The sequence below is a fragment of the Mustela nivalis genome (assembly GCF_964662115.1).
Source record: "Mustela nivalis genome assembly, chromosome: 9".
NCBI lineage: Eukaryota > Metazoa > Chordata > Mammalia > Carnivora > Mustelidae > Mustela > Mustela nivalis.
In genome coordinates, this window is record NC_139028.1 from 101,743,811 (window position 1) to 101,764,151 (window position 20,341).

Genomic DNA, 20,341 nt, shown 5'->3' on the forward strand with positions numbered 1-20,341 from the left:
TGTGGGTCAGCCAGGAAGGGGCTGAGTCTCCCCGGAGTGGCAGGAGGGCCGGGGGACCCAAGTGCATCTTGCCCACCCTCCCCTGCCCCAAACCCAATACCATGAGGCTGAGAGACTTTATTTGGCTTTATTTAGTAAAATGTTAAAATAAATAAATACAAATTGATCAGCTGCTCTGGATCCCCCCCACCCCCTCAAAACAAAAATGAAACAAACAAAAACAAAAACTTTGAAGCACAAAACTCCAAATACAAGTTCTACCAAGACTGAAATCACAAAGGGCGTGGACAAGAGACAGGATTGGGGGCTGGCTGGCTCTTTTCTGCTCGGAGCTTGCTGACCTCTGGTTGCCCGTCCTGTCCTGCCTGACTGCAGCTTACCCTGGGCTGAGGACCCAAAAAACGACACAGAGGCGCAGAGGCCAAAGGCTGCGGTGGGGGGGGGGGTCCTCAGGGAGGAAGGGCCCCGTGGGAGCTGGGAGCAAAGCGGAATTTGTGAGCCCTGCCCTTTCTCTGCGAGGGCGATTTTTCAGTTCTACCCTGGCTCTCTGGAGGGGGCGACCTTGTGGCCTCCCCTTCACTAATGCCGGAGGGCCAGGGCTGTCTTCCCGGGGGCCACCCCCTCCCTTGGAGAGGAGCGGACACGGAGGACGGCTGTAAGCCAGGGTGCGAATGGGTCTCCTGTTTCCCACCAGAGGTGCCCAGCCGAGGGGTGGGGGTGAGGCCCACAGTCCTTTACACTGAGCAAAGTTGCCCCTATCCAACAGAAGCCATGGAACCTGGAGAACCCTGGGCCTGGAGAATACCTGGGCCACCATCCGCCCTACTACCCAGAAGAGCCTTTTACCCCTGGGGTAAAAGTCTCCTAAATTAAGCCCTTTGGATAAATAAGAAAGACCACACCCTAAAAGGGAGTGAAGGGAGGAAACCGCTTAGAGCGTGTCCTGCGACTTGGGAGCAAGAGCCCAGAGGGGCTCTAGCTGGCCCCAAGAGGAAGTCTCAGAGATGGCTGGAGGGCCAACGGTACATGCAGACTCAGTGAGCGGGAGACGGTCCCCCTCACGGAGAGAAGCGTGGGGGCAGCCGTTGTGCCGGTTCGCGCCTGAGCCAGGAAGAAGCCGGGACAGGCAGGCCCTGCGGGGAAACGGCACTCAGATGCTGCAGGCTGGAGGTGGCCGGGGTGCAGCCCCACACGCGGGGGCTGCCCCGAGCCTGGTTGCCCCAAGGGGCCTGATCAGGAAGGGAGAAAGCACAACTCTGGATGAGCTCAGCGGCGATGAGACAAGACCCAGCAGGCTCCGGGAGAGAAGAAGGACCTGCGGGCAGCATTGGCAAGAACGCGAGAGGCGGGAAGATGACAGTAACATGAGCTCACCGGCTCCAGGGTGCGGTGCCTGTGCAACTGGCCTTCTGATCAAGGGCCCGGGGGCAGCCAGCTCCTCGTCCCAGATCAGCCACTCCCCGGCCTCTGAAGTGACTGCCAAGCCAGCTGGTCTGAGATGTGCCTGTGAGCAGCTGGGCCCGGGCATGGCGGAAGAGCAGCAGAGGAGAGCGGTGGAGACAGCCCAGGTGAGGCGGATCTGAATGTGTGTCTCAGGGACTCACAAGCACCCAAGGTCTAGGGCACAGAGAGACGGTCTTCTCCTGGCAGGACAGTAGAGGAAAAGGAGACGGGGTGACCAGGGCCTTTTCTTGGCAGTAAGTAGAGTTTGGGAATTTGAGGCCCGAATGTGGGGGCCTGGAGGCAGGGTTGCATTTCGTACTCCATGCTAGTTGGCTCACAGAACAGCTTGCATCCGCACTTTAGGAACAATCCATATCCCAACCTCAGGCAAGGCCAGAGTGTGAGTTCTCAAAGCAGCAGGCTAGATACCGGTCAATGCCTAGCTCTACCCACCCTGTCCCCGTCTCCGCCAACACCCCAAGAATTCTCAGGCAGCTCCTCTCTGAGCAAAGGCTTCTAGTAATGTTCGCTTCCTAACTTCTTTCAAGAAAAGACAGGTATCATATGGCAACTCCCAGTCCCTGGGCCCAGACAAGTCTAGTGGGAGAGCGGAAGACCGGGCATACAGCCTGCTGCCGGGCTCTGAACCTCTGCCAACTATGCCTCCGACCAGTCCAGGCATCTCCAAAGCCCCCTGACTAGACGTAGCACCTTGGTTTCTGCAGGAGAAAAGGGGAGCTGCTGTTCCCCTCAGGCAACCTCACAGCCAGGGCCTGACTCTGAGGCTGTGCAGCCACTCTTAATCCCCTAACATTCCTGGGAAGGTGAAATGGCCAGTAGAGATGAGGCATATTTGACCTAAGAAGTGTCTCTTTCTCTTGGGTTTGCTTTCAGGTTTCTAATGGGGATCTCTGGGACTTACCGGGCAAAGGAGAAACTAACGGGACCTTTTCTGCCCCTTCTAGACTCTGGCCATTATGCAGTAAGGGGTGGGCTTGGGAGAGCTGTCCCAGGAGAGCTGGGGTGAGGAGCGCCTGCCTCCCTTCTGTGGGCCAGGCACACAACGGGCCAAGTTCTCCGATGACGGCACACACCTGACAAAATGTACTTCCCACGAGGCAAGATGAGAGAAATGGTCCGAGCCTTTCAGAACCCTGGTTTTTTCAAGAAGGAGAAGGGCCACGCCAAGGCAAGCACAGCGATTCCAGCCAAAGGTCGCCCAGGAAGCTTGTGGATGGGCAAAGGGCAGTAAACTCTATCTCAGGTACCTGGAGCCAGCAGGCAGAGAAAGCGGCTACAGAGTCAGACCTCTTCAAAGGCAAGACAGACACAAAGGCCACCCCGCGGGGCTCTTTGTCTCAGAGACACCATGTACCCTCAAGACATCTCACTCCTTCATCCTTTCTCAGCACCAAGGGCTGATGCAGCCAGCCTGCCCCTTGCACCCTCCCACCAAGGCCAGGGCGCATGGGCACCAATGAGTGTCACTGGCCATGTCCTTCAAAGCTGTCCCCCAGGCACTCACAATGCTGGTGGCTGAAAGACGGAGAGCAGCACCAAAGGAAGGGATCTTATTTAGGCACCAGCCTTTTGCTCTAGCAAAATCCGAGGAGACAATGGGTAGGGTAGGGCCCTGATATCATCCACACTCCACGTGGGCTTCAAGAACAGAAGCCCAGATCCCTGCGCCAAGAAGAGAGGACAGTCCTTTCCGAGGAGAGGAGAGTGGTGGGAGGGCTCGGCTGCGCCCATCAGGGCTGCAGTCGTCCAGAGGACAGAAATCATGGACACTAGTCCACCAGTCTTGAGACACCAAACACAGCAAAATGTCATCATGATCAGCAGGTTCTGTGCTAAAAAATTATAACTACACAGCATTTTCTCCAGTTCTGACACCTTTTTAATAGAAATCACTGTTTTTAGGAAACAAATAGCACTTTTGTAATTTTTTTTTTACAATGTTTCTTACCTTGATCTTAATTTAAGTAACACTAGGAAGACCTCAATATCTTTTATTTTCCTTTTTAATTTAAAAAAAAGTTGTTGTTGTTGTTTTCCCCAGATACAAAGATTTTTGCCCTTGCATAAAAAACAGTGCCCGGACGATGACACAAGGACTCACACGGACTCACTGGACCTCACTGACACTATGACTCCTACCCTACCATGCACGGCCTCGACTACCCTTAATTGACTGTCAGCCTGAAAAACAGCTTTTCTATTCCTTATTTTAGTTTTTGTTACCAAAAAAGTAAAATAAACAACAAAATAAAACTTTTTTTCTTAAAGAAAAACAAAACAAAACAAAACAAAAATTAAAAAAAAAAAAAAAGAGAAAAGAAACATCTCCATTCAGTTCACACACACCTGGGTCGCGTGCTGCTTCGCTCAGAATCTTATAAATATAGAAAAGGGATGGAGCTTGTTTTCAAGTAAAAATCACTGATCCACCTTTTTTTTCCTTCCTGGACACACACACCCTTCTTCCCTGCCCCGGGCAATGGCCCGCTGGGGCGGCCTCTTGCCTGTTCTCGGAGAGGGAAGGTAACCGGACCATTCACGGGGACGCACGCCAATTTGCCAAAGCGGGGAAGGAGCGCGGGGAGTGGCGGGGGCACCCAGGGCGGGAGGCAGGGTGTGCGGGAGAAGGACCCCGTGGCTGCCCTCGGTGTCCCCCTCTCCGTGCACTGGGCCCCACCCCAGACAATAGGAAATACTGCTTATTTGATAGACTTTTCCCACCCCGGCTCCCCCCCATTCCCTCCCATCCCTCCTCTGGGCACTGGGGTTGGTTAAATCTCGATTTCCTTTTTTTGGTTTTATAGTAGTGAAAGTTTAGAAACAGGAAAGCCCACACACTCTTTGGACTTGTCTTCTCTACCTAAACAAACGGCTCGGCGAATAAGGATCTGAAACCTGCTCTCCTCCCTCCGCCCGTCCCTGCTCCCCACCCGACAAAACAAAAACAAACCCATGGTGGCTGTGGAGGCTGCTGCAGGCACACACTGGTGTATAATAGAGAGAGTAAATATATTATTTCACTTGGCATGGTGCTGGCAAAGGACCTCCAGCTGGCACTATTTCATGTAACATGGTCCAATCTTTGCATGTACACACAGAATAAGAAGGATCAATTGGCAAACTCTGGTGCCACCTGGCACAAGCATCTTCTCTCTCTCTGGAACCAAAGAACCAAAAGAATTCTGTACTTTCCAGAAGAAATCCGGCTTTGCTTTTCTAGAGTCTTCAGTGTTTTTGCTCTCCTGGCTGCCGGGATCCCGTGGCTTCTCCTCGCGGGGCTCTGTTATTTAGTCTCGTCCCCCTGGGTACAGTTCGCTGTGCAGCTCTGGGAAGAGGGGGAGTGGGCCGGCGTGGAGGTGGCGGCGTTGGCAGGGGGGGTGCAGTCCGGGCCGTTGGAGATGGCCCCCACAGTGGCCTCAGAGTCTACAGGTTTGGAGAGGTCGATGCCGTGGATGAGGCGGATCAGCTGCTTTACCTTCTCCAGGGAGCTGTGCATCTCCTTCTGCCGGGCCAAGATGGTGTTCTTCATTTCCATGCATTTCTGCAGCAAAGGAGAAGGGCGGTGGCACTGAGCCTCCGTGGCTTTTCTGACAGGCCTGGCGGCCCTCTCCAGGGAAAAGAACCCTGCTGGCTGGTGTGCAGCCCCTAGACCTTGCTCTGCTCTGCACTGGAGGCAGCGCTACTGCCCAACAGAAGGAGGAGGCCCAACAGGCAGGAGGGAGAGTGTAAATGCGTGCTTTAAAAGCCAACCCTGGGGCACCTGGGTGGTTCAGTGGGTTAAAGCCTCTGCCTTCGGCTCAGGTCATGACCCCAGGGTCCTGGGATCCAGCTCCGGCAGGGAGCCTGCTTCCTCCTCTCTCTCTGCCTGCTTCTCTGCCTACTTGTGATCTCTGTCTGTCAAATAAATAAATAAAATCTTAAAAAAAAAAAAAAAAAAAAAGCCAACCCTGCTTGACACTAGGACTTAAAACCAAATGTGAATTACCACTCTAATGCTACAAAAGAAAAGCAATTTAAAAACAACATTCCCAGAGCTGTGCTGAGGCTGTTGGGACGGGTTTTGCTATGCTCCTGCCGTGCAAGTGGGTGCTAATGTGCTCAGGACTGGGCCGAGCTTTGGAGGAGAGAAAATGAGCCAGTGGTATCTGGGTCCCATTGGAGGGCTACTGAGGATCACTTGGTCGGCAAGAATTTAGAGGCACGCCTGGGGCAGCACAGTGATATTTGGGAGAATCAAACACTACAGCCAACAGAAACCCTTCTGCTCAGTCATGGATTCGGAGTCTTTTGCCCTTTTGCTCAAGGTCTCCCACAGCTGCTGGCTTCTGTTCTAGGCAGGAAGAGATGCAAAACCCGCATGCCATGGGGAGTACGGTGATGAGGAGAAGGCAGCCGAGTGGGACAGCCCAACTGCCACCAAGTCCAGGGTCCCACCTGCTGTCCACGAGGGCTAAGGCCACCCGGCTCCAACAAGGGGAGGGGCACCTATTCAACAAGAAGTAAAACTTGCTCTGGAAGGGGCCTCAGAATCTCTGCTGCAAATACAATCTGATTTCCACCTGGACAGGCCAGGCTGGACAGTATTTACTTCCAATACTTGTCTCCAGGAACCTCTCTTCCTCAGGCTGGTCAGGAAAACCTGGAGACTCCATCAGCAGGGTGTGGAAGAAAGCACGGGAACGAGAGGCCATGCAGACAGACCACTAACTAGGACGATGAGAAAGCTTCTCTGCGGGGCCTGATCTGTGTCTCCCTGGCATAGGGAGAGGCTTCACACTCCTCCCAAACCCACCGAGGAACACACAGGGGTATGGCCATCCTGCTGTAGCTGCTACGGCATCTCTTCAGCCTGGAGACTGAAAATCCTCTCTCAGACCAAAGGCAGTGAGAGGTTCCAGAGCTTGGCGAAGGCACCATATACCAACTGGCCACCTGTCCTAAGGGCCAGACTGTAACCAGAGGCGAACTCTGCGTCCACCCAAAGTCTCCTGTGTTAGTAAGCTGACGGACCTGAACCCGCCCTGGGAGCCACACGGACGATTGGCCGTGCAAGGGCCCTGGTATGTAGCCATAGCTGAAGGCACGAGCTCTACTTACACTTATAGAACTGCTGAGCTGTTTCACCTTCTGCTCTAGCTGTTCTCGTTCTTGTTTTAAGTCTGAACTCCATTTAAGTAATTTCTGTTTCTCTTCTTCTTTTGCTGGGAAAAAAAAAAAAAAAAGAAAGAAAGAAACTGTTTTTAACAATAAATTCTTTGAAAAGGCCACTTTGTTCAGAATGCTGACCAAAGAAGGTATTTTGCCCAAAGTTCTCCTGCGCTCCAGCTGGCGTGCAGATCATGCCCACAGAGCTTCCCATATTCTGTGTCGGCCAGGTACACTAAGGGGACTGGCGGTGGCGTGGGCCTGGCTCTAAGTAGGACTTCCGCCCCAAGAAAATACTACACAATCTTTTCATTTTGTTCAAGAAAAGCTATTCATTTTTAACTTTAAATTTCTTTTTGAAAGCAAAACAAATGCGAACTTCTAATACTTTTTTTTTAAGCAAGGGGAGGCTTACACAAAAGGGGATGAGGATGATTCTTTACCTGCTTTGTAGGCGATATAGGAATGAACAATTGCTAAAGTTCCAGGCCATGGAATTGCTTCTTCCTTCTTCAGCATCTGAAACGAGGGTTAGAATTTTACCTTGAAAGGTGGTATAAACACACATCCCCTGTGTAGTGACAAGCAACGCTCTCTGTAGCTATTGGCAGACACAATCCAGGAAGGACTTAAGGTGGCAGGGTTGCAAAACCCTGGTCTATGGTTTCTAGACTATGAAGTTCCAGATACTTCTGACAGGATGAGGTTCAATGACAGGAAAAGCCAAGCCACTTGAGCCCCAGCTTGGGACGAGGCTGGGACCTGGCTGGGCATTCCCAGCTTCTCATCTATGCCACATATAAGGCCCAACCGCTCTGACAGCCAGAACCACCGGCAGACAAGCCACGGGCCTGCAGGACAGCAGCAACCACTGGTAGTTTTATCCTTGATCGGCATGTCTCAATTTTAGTTTTTCATGACCCTCAAAGATAGCCTGACCAAGAAAATTAAAAATTAGTTCCAAATACTAAAGCATAACCTAGACCTTGTGTAGAAAATTATCAGACGGTCATAGAGCAGCATCAGGAGAGAACACAGACAGAATGGTCTCTACTACCTCTCGAAGACAGTAGGATGAAGACTAGGATTAAAAGGGGAAAACTGGGGTGCCTGGGGGCTCAGTCAGTTAAGCGGCTGCCTTTGGCTCAGGTCACGATCCCTGGGTCTTGGGATCAAGTCCCATGTCAGGCTCCTTGCTCAGCAGGGAGCCTGCTTCTCCCCTGCCAGCCATTCCCCCTGCTTGTGCTTGCTCTCTCTCTCTCGCTTGCTCTCTCTATGTCAAATAAATAAAATCTTAAAAAAATAAAAAAATAGGGGCGCCTGGGTGGCTCAGTGGGTTAAGCCGCTGCCTTAGGCTCAAGTCATGATCTCAGGGTCCTGGGATTGAGTCCCGCATCGGGCTCTCTGCTCAGCAGGGAGCCTGCTTCCCTCTCTCTCTCTGCCTGCCTCTCCATCTACTTGTGATTTCTCTCTGTTAAATAAATAAATAAAATCTTAAAAAATAAATAAATAAATAAATAAATAAATAAATAAATGAGTAAAACCAGAATTCTCTCAAACAGGATTCCAAAGAACTGAGCAGCATCCCAAAGCTTGCTAAGCTTCTCGGTCTATTTATTATTTATACTTCGCCTACTTCCAAAAAATGCTGAGAGAGCTTATCATAAAAACATAAAGGTACGTGGATAGCTGAGAAAAAGAAACCAGAAACTAAACAGAGAAGAAGGGAAGAGGCTAGGGCAGTTAATGTTTGCCTTCCAAGTCCATGAAATAGCAAGATGGCCACTTTATAGTTAGTTCTCTGATCCCAGTGACAACACAGGTTTAAAGGGAAACTGTTGTTTATTTGAATTAAACAGTCAATTGGGCACTTTCCTTTGAGGGTTTTTATGTCCAAAAGAAGAGTCTTAAAACCACCTCCTGGGTTTGGACCATTCTTAGAGAAAGAGGCAGAAAGTCTTATGGCTTTGAGAGAGCAAGGTCATGAGAAGATAAGTCATTTTAAACAAAGGGAAGCAGTTATAGAGTCTTTCCACCTATACACAGACTCACCACCTCAGTAATAGGACAGAGAAGCTTGAGAGGATGGACACTGTGTGGCTGAGTGCGGTGCCAGGAACAGACCAGGGGCGGCTAGGGGAACTATCAGGAGAGGGAAGAGACTCGCCATGCCCCCGGATCTGAGGGCAAAGGAGGTGCTCCCGACCACACGTGTCCTCCTGAGCCCATCACTCTGTCTGTCCCACCCCGAGTACCTGGTCCTGACATCTGGGACAGATCCACATGCCCTTGGGAATCGTTTTCAGAGGAGGGTCTAAGCAGTCCAGATGATACACACGGGAACACGTGTCACACATGAGCAACTGGCCACTTTTTCTGCAAACGCTGCAAAAATCCTCATGGATATCACCCTAGGAAATGGAGAGGAAAGGTAAGAGAAAGGACAAAAAAGGTGAAATGTGAATGCTGACATGCACATTCTGGACATGTATATTTCAGGAAAACCAGCTGTGCCCCCTCCAACATGTTACAAAAGTATTCGAGGAAAAGTAGGAAATACCAGAGGCACAGCCCTCACTTGCTCCACACAGCTGACCCTGGGCAGGGGCAGTGTCCTTAAACTAGAGTTTACAGAAAAGCCATGTCATCACCTAGGCCCTAATTCACTTTATAGCACTTATGTTTTGGAAGAGTCCAACTAACAAATCATGAAGTTTGAACCATTGAAATCCATTCATCAAAGTGTTCCACAATATGATACAAACAATTCTCGTTACCCATCATTTTTAGGGGAGTTCAGGATTGGGAAAAGAAGACAGATAAGAAATGGAATTTTTTTTAAAAAAATGAAATTTTACTAAATTCTTTGCTTGCTCAGGGAGAAAAAATACAGTGCACATACAAATAGTAAAAGATTAAGTCAGGAACAAATTAAACTCACATGAGCTTTCTTTTTGTTTTTTTGTGTTTTTTTTTTATTTTTAAATTTTATTTTATTTTAAATTTTTTTATTTTTTATAAACATATATTTTTATCGCCAGGGGTACAGGTCCGTGAATCGCCAGGTCCACACACCCCACAGCACTCACCAAACCCACATGAGCTTTCTAACATGAAGAATTTAAAAGCCAGAGTAACAGCTGACAATGTTCTCTTAAAACCACTATTTGGCATTTGCTGTTCAACAGACCATTCTATGCTGGGTGGCTTTTTATTCCTCCCCATAAAATACGTCACCAGATGGAAAAAGATGAGCAGCCCCAGTGTCCCCTGCCTGTCTCCCAGCCCCCAGCACTGATAGTGGTGCTGCTCTAAGTCTGCTGGAGCCTTCTGAACAGAAGGAGAACGCTGGAACAACAATAAAAAAAGGTATTTAGGGAAAAGGTATTTTTCAGCAGGTTCATCCCCGGCCTGTTCTGGGAAGAGGACTGATAAAGGCACACAGGAAGGAAGACTGAAGGGACATGTCAGACGTTGGCCGACAATGCAGTGCCATGTCCTGGAGCCCCGTCTTCGCTTCCGGTGTGTTGTTTTACATTTCTAGGCTGTTCTGCCTAGAAGGCCTGATACAGAAACTCTGCACAGACAGCAATGCTCGAGTCTTCCTTCCTATGCTGTTAACCCCTCAGCCACCACTGCTGGAGTAACTCCTCCCAGACCTAGAGTTTCTCTCTAAAGAAGAGGAAACTTTCTCTGTAATTCACTGAGGTATCCAGAGCCTAGAGAACTGGCTGCAAAAAGTTGTAAGATAATCAGAGTGTGGATCAATTTTAGTCTTTCTTAGTAAGAAAATGTCATCTCTGGGTGATAAAAAGTAGTATATGAGCAAAAATACTGCATGACCGTGCGGCCTCAAGGTTCAGCTCTGAGGCAGCTAAGGAGGTGAAGGTTTCATCCCTCGATTAACTGAACTTTCTTCTTTCGTTCTTAAAATCAGGCTGAACAGCACTCTTCTCTAGAGAAACAGTCTTTCTTGAACCTGTGTGAGTCTGCATCTTTATGAAGTTTATACAAATTCTAAGGTCTCAGAGATCTTGTCAGATGGACTCAGATAAATTACCAGTGATGAAGGAAAACAAAGCAAAACAAAACAAAACAAAAAACCGGACATCTTATTCCGTTGGCTCAAGAGTTCTGCTCACTTTCTTTTGCTCCTGAGAGGAGCACTGCAAGAATTGGAGGCCAGACAGTATGTGAATAAAGGCTAAATGATTTCCTTCAAGTTTCTAAAGAGAAGACGACGTCCTATCCTATTTCCATGTTCGAGAGCAACAGTTCTGTCTGTTCAGTGTCAGGACCCCTTTATAAATCTTAAAACTTATATTTATTTATATATATTTATATATATATTATATATAAATGTTTATAAATAATATATATTTATATATTTTATAAATATAAATAATATATACTTATATATTATTTATATATTATTTGAGTTAGACTTAGAAGTTTCAAGTTATCATTTTTGAAGTAATTACAGAATTACAGGAAGTTACAAAAACAGTGTACAGAAAAACCGTCAGACCCCAGAACACACTAAGGGCACATTCCATGAAACCCTCAGAGTTATGACATCATTACAGGTCAGGTAATATCTGGGAAACTCTACTGGTTACTCTTGAGAATGAAAATGGCAAAGAATATTTTACTATTAGCATGAAAATAGTTTTGCTTTTATGGACCCCGAAAAGAGTCTCAGGGACCACACCTGGAGAATACCCAAAGAAATGAATAATACAATGACCAGGTACAGATGTTATCTACCCAGAATGGGTTCTCAGCTTAGCTTCAAGAGAGCAGAGAAGTCCCGTGGAGGTGCTGCTCCAGGTCAAAAGGCTCCAGCTTTGGTGACTACTTTGCTACCATAAACCAAATGTTAAACTGAAAAATGGTGACCCATGATTCTCTGATAGGAGCCAAGTGTGTATGTTTTTTGCAAACACCCTGGCTATATCAACTGCAACTTCATCATCCGCTGAAAAGAATTGTATAACTGTGTCAACATATCTTCCCTTCTCACAAAGTGCGAGTGCAACAAGGTATGTGCTGAGGATTAGCGTCTGGCTGGGTTTTGCATTACCAAGTCCTTCTAGACGGTTATTGATCCCCAGGAAATGCTTGCTGCTCAGCTGTGATTATTTAATTAATGTTGTTGGGGCTTGTTCTACCCAGCAGCAAACATACAGAGTCCTGTGTGCTGATTTTAATCACTGCTACTGTTGGGATACTGTAAAAGTAGAAGTCAATTATCTTAAAAAAAAAAAAAAAAAAAAATTCCATTCCACTAGGTTTAACTCAGAAAGTTCTAACGTATTTAGTGGTTTTAGAAAAAGCCTTCTTTTGCTTATAGATTTCTGAAAAGTGCAGTGTTTGCATTTTAAGACAAAACCTGGCAGAAGATTTTGTTATTTGATCTGAATAGATCCTTGGGGTTCAGTCTCTCAAAGAAAGCCACAGATCCCCATCAGGGGTCAACACTTTGGAAAGAGACTCACGCACAGAACCACAGAATCACCTGTTCCCCCGCATTTGTATCCCACTCTGTGGGAGACCCCTACCAAGAGGTCAGAGGCCACCAATTCTTCCAGCAATGCTTCAGCTGCAGAGAAGCTGGGACAATCTTTCGTGCCAGCAAACAAGGTTTCTGATAAGGAGTCCTGGTCCTCATTACTTCGGACAGGTAGAAAACCTGCATCAATTACTCAAGCCGAAAGTCAGGCGGGCTGGATGAAATTCTGAATTTCAAGAGCAGAGCTGAGTCTTTAGTCACCAGTTATGTCCAAGAAGGCAGGCTGCCAGAGAACAAAACCCCACTATGACCTGGTCCTCCAAAGAGGACACTTCCTTTGCTGCTTCTAGAATTTAAACTCAGAATGTGGATATGGTATTCTTTTGTTCTTTGGAAAAGGGTAGTTCATTAGTAAGCACTGACAACCTTCCAGTTCGAGGGACCTTTTACCTGAAGATGATCCTAAAGACAAACTCTGTAATTCACAAAAGAAATGGGACATAGATAAAATGAAACTCTCAGTTTCCCTCCTCAAACCCACTCCTCTTGCCATCTTGAGGAAAGGACAGTTTTATCCTACTAGTTGCTTAGGCTGAAAACTCTGGATTCACCCTTGACTATTCTCTTTTTCTCATACCTCATATCTACTCCTGCTGGCTCTTTAAAATATAAGCAGACCTGGTCACTCTCCTCCAGCCCTAGGTCTACCACGCTACCAGGCCAAGTCACCCTCAGCTCTTGCCGCCTCCTAACTGGTCTTCCTGCTCCCATCCTATCCTCTCCACAGTCTCTTCTGCAGATTTCAGACACAGTAATCCTTTAAAATCCAAGTTGATTCTGTAAACACCTTAAAAATAGTAAATGCAGGCAAGAACCACCAAAAGATGCTAAAACCACTGGGTAACAATTTGCTGGGGAACTGGATATTTACACAGCTCAAAACTATCTCTGCCAGAGAAATGAGGCACCTTTACAAGTGGAGAAATTTGACACAATCTATGTTAAAAGACGAAAGCTAACATCACCGACAACAGGACAGACTGACTGAGGCACGTGGTACCTGTCATGGAAAGGACTCACCATCACGCACTCAATGTTCCTACAAAAATGCAAACCCTGAGTCTACTGAGGAGACAATGAGATCAAGCAAATGGAGGGACACGCTATGCAGCAACTGGCCTTCCTTTTAAGGACTGCCAATGTCATGAACGACAAAGAAAGGCTGAGAAACGGCTCTAGAGTCAGGAGAAAGAAGAGAGAATACCATGACAACAGTTATCAAGAGTGATCTTAACCTGGATTCTGGAGCAAAAAAACCCAAAGTGTGCCTAAGGCAATTACTGAGACCACCGGAGAAACCTGAATATGGAATATATATTACAGAATCATATCTACTCAGTATTAAGTGTCCTCAATTTGATAACTGCACTGTGACTCTATCAGAGAACACCTCTGTTCTTGGAAGAAGAAATACACTGAAAGGTTTTGGGTAAAGATTCATGGTGTTTGCAACTTCTTAACTAGTTTACCAAAGAGCATGCGTGTGTGCGTGTGTGTAGGGGGGAGCATATGGCAAAATGGTAACAATCAGTGAATCTGGGTGAAACGTATGTATTTGTTCTTTGTATTTTCTTGCAACTACACTGTAGGTCTGAAATTTTCCAAAATAAAAAGTTGAAAAATTACATCACTCCTCTCCTCAAAGCCCTCCAGCGGTCCCCACCTCTCCCTCCAAGCAAAAGCCCCAAGGCCCTGCGCCCTGGGCCCCGCCACCTCTGGAGTGTCATCTCCCACTGTCTCGTTGCTCCCTCGGCCCTGCTGTCCTGGCCTTCTAGCTTTTCTTCCACACCATGTAGGTGCCTACCTCACGGCTTCCGCACTGCTGCTCCCTCTGCACGGAATGGTCTCCCCCTGGCCCACTCTCACACCGTCCACCTCCCACCAGAGAGGCCCTCTCTTCCCTCCCCTCGTAAAACAGAGGAGCCTGCTGCCCTCCTTCTTCATTCCCCCTAATTCTGTCCCTGTTTTCTCGACAGACTTACCACTACCTTTTCTGTGTTCATTTGCTTATCGCCTGCCTCTGGCCCTGTAACAGGAGCTCCCGGAGGGCAAGGAGCTGGTTTTGTTCCCCTTTCGTCCCCAGCCTCCAGAACAGCACCTGCCCAGCAGAGTAGCGCTGGGGAAGTATTTGCTGACTAAACTCACGGCTACGTAAATGCTCATTTAAGATCTTAGTGCGCTTGCGAGAGGACACACTGCCGGGCAGCAGAGGGCCGGGGTTGGGAGGATGGGGAGACAGGTGAAGGGGACTCAAGAGCACACCTGACAAGTGGCGAGCCTTGAGTAACGCATGCAACTGCTGCATCACTGTATTGTACACCTGAAACTAATAACCGTGCTGTATGATAGCTAGACTGGAATTAAAGTTAAAAACTTAAAAATAAGTAAAATAAAAACAAACAAAAAAAACAAAATCTGAGGGCACTAGCTTTGAATCCTGCAGTTTCCACGTGCAGGCTACTAAGTATCTGACACTTTCCAGAGAAACCTGTTTGGTCGGCTCTGCTGAATAAAGTGACTTGAAAGAAAAGTTTTCCACCTCTGGAATTCTGCTTGAAGCAGGAAGCAAGGACTGCTGCACTATCGAGTGCCTTGCTCCTTTCCCTCACCCCAAAACACGGACGATGGAAACCTGGGCACCTTTCAACTGCAAGAGCTGACTTCCCACCCCATCCGTCTTCCTGAGAGCTCATTCACAGCAGACCAAATGCAGATTTTAAGGACTCTGACTGAGCCTCCTGATGTTGTAGGTGATTCTCAAGGACATGTGGGACCTGGGGCCCCAGCACAGGTTGCCTTCCATGGTCTAGTGTCCTGTAGGGATTACTGCTGTTCCAGGGTTAGTCAAGGAGATGCAGCTTGGTAAGGACACAACACATGATAACGGTTTCCCCAGTTTGAGCTCTCAGAAAGAGAGCGTGCTTTTCCCAAGTTACTTACGTCTGTGGAGGTGGGGCTGGGCAGGGACACAGGCTGAACAGGTGCAGGGAAAGTGAATGTGGTCTCTGTCTTTTCATTTTCAGGGGAGTCAGGATGACTGGATGGGGGGGATGTTGGGGTAAGGGCTCCAAACCCCAGCACTGCATTGTATTTTGGAGGACGACCTATATACCAAGAGAAGGGAACAAAAGGGGAAAAAGGGGGAGGGAAAGAAAGGGGGAAAAATGATCTTACATACCTTTGGCCAGTGTTCCTCATTGGCTAGCATGGAAAAGGAAGTGAGGTAGCAGACAGAAGGTTAATACAACAGTCTCAAAGAGAGGAAGAGAAGCAAAGATTTAAATGTCATTAGAAACAACTGCATGAGTCTCAAAAGAAAGGAGGATAAGAGAGCCTTAGAGAATGACAGGAGGGCTGCGTCATGTCAAAGGGCCTGGCCTTGGGTGGATCATGGTGACACGCTTGGATTATTATGATTTGAGATTTCTAGGGTGAGAATAAGACGCCGAAGCTCCATAGGGGCCACGGCTAGGAACAGGAGTTTGTTTTTCCACCACTTCTACATACTGTTCTCTAAAGTTTCTCTGTTAACCATCATCCTTGCAATCAGTAATGAGTCCCTGTTCCCACAAATGGGTTTATTTAGGATCTCTGCTTTTCCTTTTTCTCTCCTATCTATATTTTGGTCATTTCACTGCTTGTGAGGATGGAGGAAGGCACATTGAGGAGGCAAAATTCAAGTTAACTATTCTTACCCCTTGCTGATCGAGCTAGACAGAAATATGTCCTGGGACTAGCTGGAATCTGAGAGCTAAAAGGATGATCTGATCTTAACAGTGATTTTAAGTATGTCTGGAGTCAGACCCCCTCCGCAGTTGCTCAACAACTGTCTCCCCGCTTCCGTCTCAAACACTCTGGTAAACTCCATATCTAAAGACTGGGGCCTGTCAGCAAATCTCAGAGAAGGCCCGGCCCATCAGTAATGCCACTAGAAGACTGGCTGGAGGAAGAGCCCTGGGAATCAAGCCCCATGGCTACAGAGGATCTATGAATGGACCCTGACAGGTGTGGCAACACTGTTCAACCACTCCTGCTTATGATACACCTAAGCCAGGGTCCTTGTCAGAAGGACCAGGATCAAAGCTTTTAAGCTTTGAGTGATCAAAAGTATATGTTCAGCACAGCAAAGGGAAAAAAAAAAGCTAGAGAGGCACACAATTGCCTATGAGCACTGATGAAAGGTACAGGGGCTCACAACTTTGCCAACAGTTATAATTTATATCAGGATTATGCACAAGAGTCATGATTCTGTCAGACATTACACAAATCTTACCTATCTGTGTTAAACTGACAATGTCTGCAGTACAAACAGAACATACAAGTTTGTCTTTTCTAGGGAATTTAGGGCTGCCCAAAGGGGAAGTGAAAGATGAATGCTCTTTGTTTACCCACAGAAGGCACATTTAGGCATTGTGAATACAGGCTTTCATCCTCTGACCTTGGCAAGTGAGGCCAAGGTCTTTCTGGCTCCTTTAACCCTGTCCTCTTAGCAGATACTCCCTACCAGCACACCAATTAACTGTGGCTTCTGACTGGGGGCTCCTTTCTGAGAACTGGGTCAGAGGTCACTAAAAATTACCAAAAACAAAACAACAAAAAGTAACCCACAACACTGGTTACTGTGTCCCAGTAATCAATAGGAAGGAACGACTTAGGATTTCTCATGGAAATATCTGCGGCCACCTAGAGGACAGGTAGGTAATGAACCATTAGAACGGGTTGCTGCAGGTGGGTATGCGATCTGGTCTGGTGAGGAGGTGGTAATGGTACAGTTGTAGCCCTGCCTAAGGCAGACAAAAGAAAAGGGTCAGGATGACCTCCTAGGCTTCCAAGAGCTCTGAGACAGTGTGTGCTTATGCAAAAATTAGTATGCTACTCCACTCACTCTGCAACCTTTCCAGCCTGGAACTATAATTCAGGGACACATTATCATGTGGAGAAAGGGACCTTGGGATGTATTACTGACATCAAAGAACAATTTCAGAACCTTGTTTATGAGCTCAAACCCAGAGCTATTAAGACCTACTCAGACCTGCATGGAAGGCTGCTGCCTCTGCCCTGCCCACAAGGAAGGGGCGCCAGCGCCACGTCAGGCCTGAAATATGGGATGGGGCTCTTTAGGAACTTCTACTTCAGGGAGCCTGTTTTGACCATGACCTACTCTTCCTTAGCTGGAGATGTCCTTAACTTACAGATTCTAAGTCCTCAGTGTGGCTATGTCTTTCCTTCCTGGAAAGCCTGCGGCTCACAGAGACCCGCGTCATGCTCTGGTCTTGCTGGCAGACACCACTAAGACACTACTAAGAACACCTTGGCAACAGCAGTGCTCTGCTCTGCTCAATGATGCTAAAATGCTTCCTTTCACACAATGTTCTGTTCACTGTGCTATTCATGGACAGCCTGATGGGCCTGGGGCAGAAATGCTGTATTAAGCCATTTCCTTGAGTCAGCTTTGCCAGAATCCTAGGAAAGGCAGCTTGAGGTTCAGTATACAGAACTCTAAGGAGAAGTTTCCCTCTCTTCTCCCCCCATTTTCAGAGAACAACAACAACAAAACTATGTTCCAGGGATTTAGGAGTCAGGCTCTAGGACAAGGGGAGGAAGGAGGGGGAAGAAACACGACACAGAAAGCAGAAGCAACAGCGAGGGAGAGCTCCAAAAAGGTACTCACCTCTCTTCCGGGTCCCAGGATGCATTGTACTGTTCAGGTATGTGACTGCGCTCTTCTTACGCTTTGAGGATTGAAGAAGGAAAGGTAACTAGCTGAATAGCATGGTTCCTACCAATACCGGTATAAGCTATGGCCGCGCACAGCACGCCTGCCAACACGCCAGCGAGTGAGTACGAGTCACCCAAGGTCTCAGGGCTAATGGGCTTTAGTATATCTACTTGGCTCTGAGAGAATAGAATATTCCAGAGAGGTCTGCCTCTGCTTCGGATGATAGCTGTGTTTAAGCCACGATGAGTTAAATTTTTAAGGTAGGTTTGTATTTCCTCCAACTTAGGGAAAAAACGAAGGGGAAAGCAGTGAATGATATAAATGAAACAGTATGATTGGCCCGAGAAAAACCCATCATTTCACAAAGCTGGCCAAGTATAATCAGGGTACTGTTCTTCAGCAGGTTTTTCAGATGGGAGAAAATGGAAAAAATCATAAATAAAACTAGAACAGAGAGGGGAGGGCCAAGTTCTGGCCAGGAATACCTCCGGCTCAAAGACGGCTCCGCTGTACACTGGATTTGCCGTCGTTCTTCTTTTTCGCTCTTGCCTCTTGCTTTGGATTTCTTGGGAAAGCAAAAGGTTTGAATTAGAAGGGAGGTATAGAGAACCTCAAAAACTGAACTTCATTGTTTATCTTTTGGTTTTCCCATGACAAATGAGAAACGGGGGCACATCTCTCTTGTGTCACCGCAGCCTGAGCAGAGGCAAGCACACTGCTGGGAACAAAGGCGTGGGACCATCTATTCTCACCTCTCAGAAAGCAAGACCATGCTGTCCCACAGGGTGGCTCTCTGTGACCCATAGCTGAACAGCAGATTACACTTATAAACAAATAAGCTGTCCTTGCCTACTTTTAGTTCACTGGAATATAGGTGTGGATGAACTCTATCCACAAACCTAGACTGACCATAGTTCACCATTCTTGAGTTAGATAACTAGGACAGGTGTAGCTTTGTAACTTAAGATTTGGATAACCCAGAGTGATTGAAAAACACAAAGATTTGTCAGAGGGGCATCTGATACTTCGTGCTGTCAGGGGAAAAAAGAGTTCCTCTAAAGGGAACAGCAGTCGGTTTAATACAGGCAGCTGGGGCGTCTCCCTTGGACAGCAGTGTGGATGACAACAGGGAGGGGAGGGGATGAAGTTAGAGGAAAGGCAAGTTTGACTTCAAAGGAAAGAAAGTCCACACTAGCTGATCATACACTACTGGTGTTCCAGTGTTCTACGTTCTAACAATAAATTCAACACCATTTCCAAGAATAAAGCTCTGGGCCACAAGCAAGGCAGCACCATATCTTCTCTTACCTTCTAGATGGTCATGTGTTACCAATCCTAGAGACACCATGAAGGCAAGTTTCTGTGCCAGAGAAACAAGAATGTACTTCAGTTTGGGTTCTCACAAAGCCAACTGCATGTTCCTAGTTAGATTCCTCGGCAAAGCCAGCCCAATGGGCTGGTCACATGAAGGAAGGAGGCCAGGTTCAGAAGACCAAAGAACAGACACCTTCCAGAGTCACTGTGGAGGCTTTCTGGTCTCAAAGGGATCACAAAAGAAGGACTGTGGCTTGCATCTTCTACTTTCTTTCTCAATGACAGAAATCAGCATCTTTGAGTGCCCTAATTTTTTTTTTGTTTTTCCAGAAAAATCCTCTGACAGGGAAGAGAATTTCATACTCAGAAAACATGTAGAGGTTACAACAAAGAGCCTCCCATACAACAAGCTCCAAGTTCTAAGTACTTCACTTGTCATAGCAGGCCAGGTTTCTTACATTTTTACTACCAATGACTGGACAATGCTAGCTCAAAGCTGAATGAGTTTTAGGAACAACAGCTGATGGTTCTGCTTAATACTATGGTTTTAAAATCAAACATGGACCCCAAAATTATGGAGGAATCCCTCTTTGGAGATCACTTAGGGCTCCATCAGAAGTTCCACTGATTAGAAAACTGAATCCCAAAGCTGGAACATTAGATGCTTAGAGTTGGAGAGAGCAACAAACTGATTCCTATTTTGCTCAGCAGTCACATGTGGTCTGAAAAGTATGTTTTCATTCGCACGTGGCTGCTAAATATGCCAAACAACAGATCACCAACTTATCTCACTGATTATTATCAAAAAAGAATAGCATCAACTGTTAGGACATAGTCCTGTGGAATTGTTTGTATCACCGTTTGGTCTTTAAAAATCCTGACAGCTTACCCTCAACATTCAATACCACGGTATTTTGGCCTGAAGTGAGAGATTCAAGCTGTTTAAGATACTGAGTATTTTAGGAAGAAACAGTCCCTGAACAAGCCACTTAAGAAAACAGAAGTGTTCTTTACTGGTATGCTCAGAGTTCTGAAGAAATGTTTTTATTTTATTTCTTATTTCAAAAACTTAGGTGGGAGCCTATCCCCCTGACCACCAGCATACTTTGGTAAGGAAAAGCACTTTT

General features: G+C 47.2%; 1 protein-coding gene and 1 long non-coding RNA gene across 49 annotated transcripts in view; one reads left to right on the forward strand and one right to left on the reverse strand.

Annotated features, from left to right (window-relative positions):
• Positions 1 to 113: 113 nt before the first annotated feature.
• Positions 114 to 20,341, reverse strand: part of PHF21A (PHD finger protein 21A) — a 192,735-nt gene continuing 172,507 nt past the window's right edge. For 44 of the 48 annotated variants that reach the window (XM_082747423.1, XM_082747394.1, XM_082747393.1 and 41 more), the window contains 8 exons: positions 19,209 to 19,260; positions 18,386 to 18,465; positions 17,853 to 17,913; positions 15,122 to 15,285; positions 8,865 to 9,020; positions 7,053 to 7,128; positions 6,562 to 6,665; positions 114 to 5,005 (listed from right to left, as the gene is read on the reverse strand). In XM_082747423.1, the coding sequence (XP_082603549.1) occupies positions 4,748 to 5,005; positions 6,562 to 6,665; positions 7,053 to 7,128; positions 8,865 to 9,020; positions 15,122 to 15,285; positions 17,853 to 17,913; positions 18,386 to 18,465; positions 19,209 to 19,260 (951 nt within the window). In that variant the 3' untranslated portion in view covers positions 114 to 4,747. Of the gene's footprint in view, positions 5,006 to 6,561; positions 6,666 to 7,052; positions 7,129 to 8,864; positions 9,021 to 15,121; positions 15,286 to 15,359; positions 15,383 to 17,852; positions 17,914 to 18,385; positions 18,466 to 19,208; positions 19,261 to 20,341 lie in introns of all 48 variants that reach the window. The other 4 variants (XM_082747427.1, XM_082747428.1, XM_082747426.1 and 1 more) reach the window with 1 other exon arrangement.
• Positions 9,027 to 13,196, forward strand: LOC309872747. Its single transcript, XR_014316103.1, has 2 exons — positions 9,027 to 10,897; positions 11,117 to 13,196. It is a non-coding gene; the product is annotated as an uncharacterized lncRNA (long non-coding RNA).